Source organism: Triticum urartu, chromosome 2 (genome assembly GCF_003073215.2).
Source record: "Triticum urartu cultivar G1812 chromosome 2, Tu2.1, whole genome shotgun sequence".
Classification (NCBI taxonomy): domain Eukaryota; kingdom Viridiplantae; phylum Streptophyta; class Magnoliopsida; order Poales; family Poaceae; genus Triticum; species Triticum urartu.
In genome coordinates this window covers 269,627,641-269,637,502 of record NC_053023.1, presented here as the reverse complement: position 1 = coordinate 269,637,502, position 9,862 = coordinate 269,627,641, and the positions used below count along the sequence as shown (strand labels likewise).

Below are 9,862 nucleotides of genomic sequence, written 5' to 3'. Positions count from 1 at the left end.
TCGGAGAAGATCCCTTTGGATTCAAGACCTCCTCGCGGACAAGAACATCAAGACCTCCTCACAGAGAAGACCGGCTACCCTTGTATCGTCCCTAGTTAATCATGTACCATGTGAACTCTTATGTATTTGAGGATCTAGCACATGTGTGACTATCTTGTGTTGTTTTAGTGATTTTCCCGTGTTCTTCGTGTTCATCGCGGGATCCGCTCCTTTCGTGAAAGATCAGGCGATTAGGGTTCTACCCTACATCACCATGTCAAATTCCTGGCTCCGTCCCTGCTCCTCTGCACGCGCACTCTACGACCTCCCCGCCACCTAGGACTGCGCCAGGAGCACCGACGCCGTCTGATGCTTCCTCCCCGGCCACGAGGTCGAGTTCTATGCCACTACATCAACTGGATCGACCACGTCTTCATCGCTACTGTTGTCGGCGTTCTTCCTCAACTTTGACACCTCTGCTACTCCTAGTCACTCACCGGGCCTCCTTGCGCCTCCTTGCTGAGCTACCGCTTGAAAACCCCCTCTCAGTTGGTTGATGCAAGTTTCAATTAAATCGAGAAAAACTCTTAATTTAGGAAGGACATGCGGATGCTATAAATGGATTTGTGGGCTGCCCTCCTAATTTAGATGGGATGGAGTAATGAACATGGCTGACGGATGGTACGAAGAAGGGGGTCCGGCTTGCCTGCTCCCTTCCCATGCTCCCATCCGTGCTCCCACCTCATCCAACGGTTTTTTTTTTCTTTTTTCTTTCTAATCTAATCATCTCCCCTTCTGATTTTAAAAGGATGGGGCCGGACCTTATTTTGTTCCAATCAAATCAAGCCACATATGCGGGAGTACGGATGGGCACACGGGAGGGGAGCAGGCAAGTCTCGTCCCGAAGAAGGGACATGCACGACTGCTGATTTGGCTGATTTGGCTAGCTAATTAAATGGGATCCTTAGGAACTAAGTCAGCGTTGCATGCAGGAACAGCGGGGAAAAAAAGAGAAATGGATCAGATCGTGCATGCATGCGCGGGTGTGCACACACGTGAGCTCTAGTGCGAGATCAATTCCGCTCATTAAACTATATTGCTCGATTTTTCCTTCTAAAAAATCCCAAACGGATTTTTCCTTTTTGACGAATCTCGGACAGAGTTGTGAGCGTTATTTTTGAATTCCCAAGAAGCTTCAGCGAGGGGCGCGCGTGCATGCGCTGGGGTTGTTGCTGTAAGCCAGTTCATCCATTTTTTTTAACACAGCTAATCTATTTTTTCAAGAGAAAAAAAAGTGCGTAGATTGGACAGTGGGCTGGTTCAAATTCTTGAGATAGCCCCAAGAAACTAAAAGGGATGAACCGATGAAGTAGTTTTCAGTCTAGGTTTTGTTCAACTTTGATTTATTCATGGATGGTCTCAATAAACTGTCAAACAACAATCGTACCAAAAATATCCACGTTTACCAGGATTTTTAATGCTGGACTAATGTGCATTTCTACTAGACCTCGGCATGCACCTTCCGGTTGCCGCCAGCTTGTGTCGTTTGGATATTATAGTGTCACATTGATGAGTGTTTTGGTAGACATTTCAATTGTTTTTTCCGTTGCAACGCACGAGTATATGTGCTAGACTAATTCTTCCAAACCTTGGTGTTGCAGAATCGGTTGTCATAAACGCTTGGTATATACGGTGGCAGAGAGAATTTATGAAAGAACACCCAGTGGCTTCGCCTGGCAGGACAACATTCTCTATCGACGCAATCAAATCAAACTTTACAGCTGCTCAGAGCATTATACAGCCACATACAGCTACAAGATGAACGTGGACTATCATTGCAGAAACCTTCGGCTGATAGCTACTCCCTCCGTTCCTAAATGTAAGTCTTTATAGAGATTCTAATAAAAGACTACATATGGATGTATATAGACATATTTTAGAGTGTTGATTTATTTATTTTGTTTCATATATAGTCATTTATTGAAATCTTTAAAAAGACTTATATTTAAAAACGGAGGGAGTACAAAATGAACGTGGACGCATCTTTTTTTCATGATGGGTCGGGAGCAACAGCAGTGATTCGAAATTGCAAGCAAGGCAGTAGCAGGTGGCTCATGGCTTCTGAATAATGCGTATGATGCTAGCACAGCTGAAATAATAGTTGTGCAAAATGCTTGAAAATATAGGATGCAATGTTATCATGGAGTCTCACTGGAATTAATTCAAGCTTGGACTAGTATGAATGAAGTTTTGAGCTCGGCCACGGCAATACTTGCAGATTGTTTCCAGCGAGCAAAGACTAGGTACAGTTAGCTTTCAGCACTGTCCGTGGCCATACTTGCAGATTGTTTCCAGCAAGCAACAAGACTAGGTGGCCACTTGTAGATTGTTTCCAGCAAGCAACAAGACTAGGTACAGTTAGCTTTCAGCACCATCCTAGTAACACCAATAGGGTCAAACATAATTTAGCTAAGCATGTTTATGATTCTAAAGTTGTACTCCCTTCATTCTCAAATATTTGTCTTTCTAATGATTTCAACAAATGACTACATACGAAGCAAAATGAGTGAATACACATTCTAAAATATGTCTACATATATTCGTATGTTATAACCATTTGAAATGTCTAGAAAAACAAATACTTGGGAACGGAGGGAGTAGTTTTTGAGGACGGTGATCCTCCTAGCTTTTTTCTTCCACACATCATCTTCGATGTAACTATTATTTGAAAACAATAAAGTGTGCCCAAGGGCATTTCCCCTCAAAAAAAGAACTTGTTAGAGGAAGTGTCAGACGTAGTGTAAAGGTTATTTGTTACGCATATGATCAACCGATCAGGCCATCAAATTGGCAGGTTATATGAATCCTCATGAAAAGTTAGCAAACATAAAATTTCTAAGCTCTAGTACACCAATCAGTTTACACATTCTTCTCGGCAACGAGCCATAAATAATACATGGCTGCGACGGGGCAACTCTACAGGGCCCCCGGTGAGCTGTGAGAAGTGAACTAAAACATCATCTGCTAAAAGCACCTTGAATCGATGATGGGTGTTGTGGTTAGATAAAGGAACACCACATCTCATCTCTGTCACTCCCTCGTGGGGTCTCTCACCTAGGGTTAGCCTCCAGTTTGTGGCTGCCACCTACGTACTTCCCGTTGCTGTTATTATTAGCCTTCTTATGAAGTTTACCCTCATCATCGTGCTGCTGCACTTTGGGCGCTGCGATGCTCATGCCCAGTGTGGTTGTGACTGCAGCAGGTTCCTGAGACTGAATCATTTCACCATTCAGAGTTAGAATACCATCAGGGCAAGTACTACCAAGAATGAAATTGGCATTCCTCATATGTACATATGGCAAAGTATGGGCGGAGTGCCATGTGCTCACCATTAGTTGTGCATTCTGTGCTTCCATATCTTCACAGGCCTTCTTAAGCTGGTCAAGCTCAGTTCTGAGGGCGTTGTTCTCAGTTGTCAGCTCAGCAACCTTCCTGGATAATTCCTCGCACTCTTGCTGATAAACAGTGGAAAGAATCATGTCAATGCAAAAGGATTACTTATAATTAGGACCTTTATTGCAAATGTAAGTACTAAGATGCCACCGCAAAGGATTCAAAGGGAATAGTAATTTTATGTCCCAGCAAGTCACTATGTACAGCTCTGCTTAGTCATACTATTCATGGCTGTGTGTGATGGCATTCCAGAGGAGAGTAGAAAAGAGATGGTCAGCACCTTACCCCATCAACAAAATTTCAAAGGGATAGATTATAGTTTTATGAAGCTGATTTTCAGAGTTTGAATTATGTTTTACAACAAAATTCCTGGTGTCATCTCTAAATTTCTTCTACTGCGGTTGCATGCACACCTCATCAATGGAAACATGCAAGTAAGAAATCAACAAAAATTTAGCTGCCTGGACCAAATTCTAGAGGTGAAATATATAGCAAATATGCAACTATCGCCAATAGTTTTGAGTCCGCTTTACCCTTCTGAGATATTATGAGTGTCAACTCTTCACCCATTTGGGCGACATGGCTGCGTGCACGGACAAATGAGAGTTCAAAACGGACAAGCGCAGACACCATCTGGACGCGTCCAAGTTATAAGGGGCCAAATAATCCCATTCCAGTTGTAGATGCTCTTACCACCCAGAACTTCCCCCTGCGACCGATTTCAGTTACATGATGGCCACGATGTTGAAACCACTCCCAAAACAACCTCAAAGGATGAAGTGCCAAGTGTTGGAAGCTCAGGTGGTTAAGCAAACCAAAAAATTTAAGGGGGTAATTGCACATTTGTGGGCCATTTCTTTTACTAGAAGTGCAAAATAACATGAATGTTCAATATTCGTTCTGCATCTACTCACTTCAGTATTCCGCTTACAAAACAGAAGGTGTGGCTTATGCAGCTGTCACAACTGGTGTCTTTCCTGGAAGGCAATTTTGACGGCAAATTTGACTGAGTTTCAGTACAACAAACATTTCAAAATGTGTGGGAAGGATAGGCAGCCCAGTCAAAAACTGGTATGCCTGCAGTTGTAAGAAAATTGCCTGATTTGATATGTAGTATTCAGCTTATTTTCCAAGTACAAGAAACTAGCATAACCAGAATACAAATTATATATTAAGCAACCCACATTTATTGAACTACTGGGCTTTGCAATGCATAAGGAATAGCCCGGTGATTCAGGTGACAAAAGTCAAGCCCACCTAGAGGCCAAACACTAGCATGTCTGCATGTGCATATCATTACTTGACTGGTTTCTGCTTTCTCCCTAGGGAAAGAAGATACGATACTTTTTGAAGAATGCAATCCCCGCATTCCGGCCCTGCTCTGCAAATCAACATCTGAAGATCTACGGGTCACCATAGTCTTCTGATCCACTAATAAGATTCCGCGCTCGAGATGATGTGATCCATCAACTGGTGGCTCGTGGTGAGCTGTGACCATTCAACTGCAACAAGGCAGCATCTGGTGAGGAGGTGAGATCATGCCAAATCCTTCCTGTGGCCTCCGACAGCGAGATGGCGCACTAAATCCCTCCTGCCAGTAATATGGCAGCATCCAGTTGAGAAGGTAGTTTTTTTGCAGGTTCCTCATCTAACTCCCTAATCCACTGTTAGATTTAACTTGACAGTTAACTAAAATGATGAATGCATGATGCATATCCATCCTCTTTGTGGTTCTGTATGCTTCCTCCGTAGAGGTGAATACCAAACCTAAAAAAGGGGGGGGCTGTTACATATGCTACTTCTACTTTACTGAATTTTGAACGTGGTATGCTGAAACCGATTTTCGAAAATACACAATAAAGCTAAATCATACTCCGTCCGTTCCATAATGTAGTGCATACATATATTTTTAAAACTCAAACTTTCAAAGTTCAACCAAGTTAATCGAAAAAACTATTTATATCTACAGTATCAAATATATATAATATGAATATGCGTCTCATGATGTATCTAATAGTGTCAAAAATGATATTCTAGATGTAGATATTTTTCTCTATAAACTTGGTCAAACTTTGTATAGTTTGACTTAGTATTAAGTATATATACATATGTATATATATATATATATTACATATATATATATAGGAAAATAGTTGTATACTCCTGAGAGTACGTACTCCCGCTCCTCATATACCACATAGATGAATCTTTTATACCTCTTTATTATTTTTAATATACTTCATTATTAACTACTAGATACCTTAAAATGATTTTCATGAAAAAAATTATGTGAGTCTACATATTTTGAAAGGTTTACATATATACTGATTTGTTCGTATGTGAAAAAGGTATATTGCAAAAAGTACGTCAAAAATGATATTTTTTTTCCACAAAACTCGTATTGGGGTATCCTAGAATATTTAATGAAGTATATTGAGAATGATAAAGAGGTATAATTAATGCGTCTACAGGGTATATTGAAGATGGGAGTACATACTCCCGGGAGTATAGAAAATTAGTCCTATATATATGGAACGGAGGGAGTATTATGATATGCACTAGTACACTGCAGGTTTGAACAACCATCAGAGACGTCGAACAGTGATGATTTGAGGACAAATGCTAAGCAATGAAATTCACTTGGCAGGGACAAGAGATTCAGGAGAGAGGTACATAGTGGATCTGGAACTTTCTTAAGCCATTTGCTGAATAGAGAGATGGCAGATATAACACAGATAAAAAACAGAGCTAAAGGATAATAGAGAAAAGATAAGGTTAGCATACTGCTAATCCCCTATCCGACAAACTAATTGCTCCCTATCTCTTCTGCATGCCACTGCAGGCATGTGTGACTGCTGCTGCCGAAGAGTTATCACACTGTGCAACTGCTCATGTTTTCAATATGCTTAACAATACCAACAGTAGGGAAACCTGGGTACAGTAATTTTTGGCATAAAACTGCAATATCATAGTTTAAGTCTCCAAGTTCCTTTCACGGTAAAAATAAGTGTTTACCAGGTTCATCACTAGTACCATCATAATTGATACAAATTAAGAAATGAAGAGAAGCAGCAGCATTTATTGTTCACATGTATTTTTGCAATGAGGTGTAATAGTTCCATTACTACCTGCTTGCGTAACCTTGATCTCCTCGCAGACTCCCTATTAGATTGTTTTCGCCTCTCCCTCTTAATTTCACGCTCATCCTGCCAAAATAGGAATGATTAAGAGCAGTAGAATCAGATAAGTAACACAGAAACATGGAAAAAAAATCTGTGAGACCAGGTCTCACAGGCCAGCACGTGAGGTCCGCCCCGATGAATGATACGTGGCATTCACAATCTTAAAGAGCTACTCCCACTTTGCCCATTAATTACCAAATTCCTGAATGCAATTCCTACGCTTGAACAGGTACGTATACGTACACAAGTACACAGCGATTTAGGATTTGCTTGTTCTCGCTCTCGTTGATGACGGCCAAGCAAAAGGACTTCATCGCCTGTGGCCGCTCGGAACGACACATTGACAACTACTCGTCCATGGTCGTGCCGAATGATCTCGTCACCAGTATCCGCGCGAGACGGCCCTGTGGAGACTTCCTGTCAGTGGCCACGCTGGAAGACCTCGCCACCGGCGTTGCTGGCTGGGCGGACTTTACGTTGGTCACGCGCCAAGACGCCAATGCCGGTGGCTGGGTGGAGACCTCGTCGATGGCGGCTATGCTGGAAGACGACTCCTTGTTGATGGTGGTCACGCACCAAGACGTCCTCGCCGAGGGCGGGACTAACTCCTCAACGCCGGCTGGGTGCCAAGACGTATGCAGCTGCTCGTCATCAACACATTCCTTTCCTGCTGCAAGCGCGGCGATGTGTTGGTGCACGACCACCATATGTTCTTCTTGGCTTTGGAGTTGTATATAACCTTCATAGTTAGTAGATTAATTACTTTCAAGTTTCAGTATGAGCTATCTGAAGATTGGTTTAGCCAGCGAACTACTGTACTCGCTCAACCAGCCTAACTTTGCATGGATCACTCACCGGGAGTGGAAGAGTCCTAGACGAACAAGGCATGTTAATTAGCTGACACTAGAACCACCGGCCGGGAGTCCAACGTCTTGGACGAGTGCGGCGTCACATAGCAGCTGGATGCATCTTGTCGCACGGTTACCACTACGCGTCTACCGGCGGCGAGGTCTTTCAATACGGCCATGGACAATAAGTCATCATAGGATCGTGCCACACAACCACCGGCAATGAGATCCTTTGGGGCGACCATGGCTAGGAGTCGTGGTAGCATGAAGCCACGCGGCCGCTAGCGAGGTGGTTCGGCGTGGCCATCGACGACAAGTCTTGGTTGCGTAGTACCGTGCAGCAGCCAGCGATGAGGTCATCCGGCGCCGCCATGCATGAGAGCAGCATGTGAGCCCTAGCTCATGGGGTGCGAGTTGTAGGTATCCCATACAACACGTTAGATACGTATACATGATTGGAGTCGGGAATGTGTAATGTAATTAGGCAAAGTGGGATTACACGTGCTTTGGGATTGGCATCGTGACATGTCATCCATCGGGACGGGTCTCACATGCTGGCCCGTGAGACCTGGTCTCATAGAATTTTATTCCCAGAAACATGGTCTTTAAACATGTATTGTAAGACAAAAACCATTCACGCCGTGACTTTCGAGGCATTCCAAAACAGGCGCACATCAAAAAATCACTTTCTGGATGCTGCCATAAAAATTAGAAAAAAAGAATCTCCATACCAGCTGACCAACACCATCACATCGGGCAAGCGCCAAGCCAGGATTTGCTTCCCCCTGCACTGGGATCACAGCTAAGGATTGAGAAGCACTCCAAAGATCAATCCCTATGTTCAGATTTGGCGTGGCATTGGGAAGTGCTGCCCGCCCAGGCGCAGAAACTGGAAGCTTTGAGGCAGACCTCCCCTTCAACTGATACGGTGACTCGACAGCAGCATATGGAACAGCAGCAGCTTGAGACGGTTCACCTGGCAAATACCAATGTAATTATTCAATCTTCTAAAGGAACAACTGAAGCTACCAAATAGTTGAGCATCCGATGACCCACCTTCCGCTGAGGTATTACCAGATTTCCTCTTCTTAGGTGCAGACGAATCCTGAAGAGAGCCAATATAAACCACATAATAAAGTCATAAACATAGTAATTGCAAAAAAACAAGCAACTTTAAAATGCGCCCTTGCGTCACAGCAAGTTCTTCTGTACCTTTTGGTCAGTGTCATAATCTCTCGTGTCTGAAGACTCGTCACTGCCGCTCCCACAGCTGCACAAGAAAATTTAAATCCTAAATAATTTTTTTAAACTACATTAACAGATAGGTGAGGGAGAACAAAAAAGTACCTCTGCGAAGCGTCGTCGCCAGAGGGCGCAGCAGAACTGCCCTTCTCAGGAGACACGTCACCGCCCTTAGCCTTGCCCTTTCCTTCTGCCACAACTGGCGCAGCTGCGGCAGCAGCAACAGCTTCAGCAGTCGGGTAAGGAACACCCTGCGCAGAGGCAACGATTTCACCACCAAAAATCCCGCCAAATCCAAGTCCAATTCCCCCGATTGAGCATGAAACCGACTAGAAACGGAGACTTGTGCACTCACCGCGGCCATGGACGCGTGGGCGTAGTACGCCATCGCGGCCCCCGGGTGGTACATGGGGAACTGCACCGGCGCGCCGTACGATGTCCCTGAGGCCGCCGCCGCCGCCATCAGCTGCTGAATCAGAGGAAAAGCAACAACCTAGTCAAACACCCCGGCCTTTCCCCTCCTCGCCCAGCCCAAAATTGGACAATCTCGTACCTGCGCGGGCCAGGCGGCGTAGGGATGCCCCCCGGAGGCGTAGAACGCCTGCATCGAGGCGGCCCAGTCTGCGTGGGACTGCGGCGCGGCGGTGGCCACAGCCACGGCGGCCGCGGGAGGCTCGGGCGGCTTGGGCTGCTCATCGGAGGAGGAAGCCATGCGCGCTCGCGGGAGAGATCTAGGGTGTTCTGCACCTCCCCTGCACGAGAAGGAAGCGGCGGAGGTGGTGGGTATAGCGAGCCACCGGCGGTGGAGCTACCTGGGCGGTGTGGGGAAGCAGCAGCCGAGCAGGAGGGGCGAGCAGTGGGAGAGCAAAAAAGGCTAGGGTTTGGTGTCCTCTTACTGCGTGTACACCTCCCGGGTACACATAGCAATACCGACAAAAACGTGGCACGCGATGATTGGCTGCAGTGGAGGTGTGGCCCGCCAGAACGTAAGACTGGTTGTAAGGCTAGTCGTAATGGAAGTATCATAACTAGTACTCCCTCCTTCCATCAATATAGGGTCTAATGCGTTTTTTAAGATCGTCTTTGACTATTGACAAGATTAATAATACATGACATGCACAACGTGAAAATTATATCATTGAAAGCTCCTTTCACGCA

The 9,862-nt window shown here is 44.9% G+C and overlaps 1 protein-coding gene across 5 annotated transcripts; it reads right to left on the bottom strand.

The window, feature by feature from the left end:
* Nucleotides 1-2,775: 2,775 nt before the first annotated feature.
* Nucleotides 2,776-9,600, bottom strand: LOC125537010 (DNA-binding protein EMBP-1-like). Of its 5 annotated transcripts, none has more exons than XM_048700289.1 (9): nucleotides 9,258-9,593; nucleotides 9,060-9,173; nucleotides 8,810-8,955; nucleotides 8,675-8,732; nucleotides 8,519-8,567; nucleotides 8,194-8,438; nucleotides 6,561-6,641; nucleotides 3,369-3,494; nucleotides 2,776-3,251 (listed from the first exon to the last, which is right to left on the bottom strand). In XM_048700289.1, the coding sequence occupies exons 1-9, from the start codon at nucleotides 9,414-9,416 to the stop codon at nucleotides 3,090-3,092; spliced, it is 1,140 nt and encodes a 379-aa protein (XP_048556246.1). In that variant the 5' UTR covers nucleotides 9,417-9,593; the 3' UTR covers nucleotides 2,776-3,089. The 5 variants fall into 5 exon arrangements, with proteins under 5 accessions (XP_048556246.1, XP_048556249.1, XP_048556247.1 ...); XM_048700292.1 differs by having other exon boundaries at nucleotides 9,060-9,170; XM_048700290.1 differs by having other exon boundaries at nucleotides 6,561-6,638; nucleotides 9,258-9,590.
* Between the last annotated feature and the right edge of the window lie 262 nt (nucleotides 9,601-9,862).

Bases quoted from the DNA above. Each gene is read 5' to 3' on its own strand.
- LOC125537010 (XM_048700289.1), bottom strand. From the start codon at position 9,416: ATGGCTTCCTCCTCCGATGAGCAGCCCAAGCCGCCCGAGCCTCCCGCG. The intron at 8,733-8,809 runs GTACTTTTTTGT...TTTCTTGTGCAG, and splicing joins GGCGACGACGCTTCGCAGAG to CTGTGGGAGCGGCAGTGACG. The intron at 8,568-8,674 runs GTACAGAAGAAC...GGCTCTCTTCAG, and splicing joins ATTATGACACTGACCAAAAG to GATTCGTCTGCACCTAAGAA.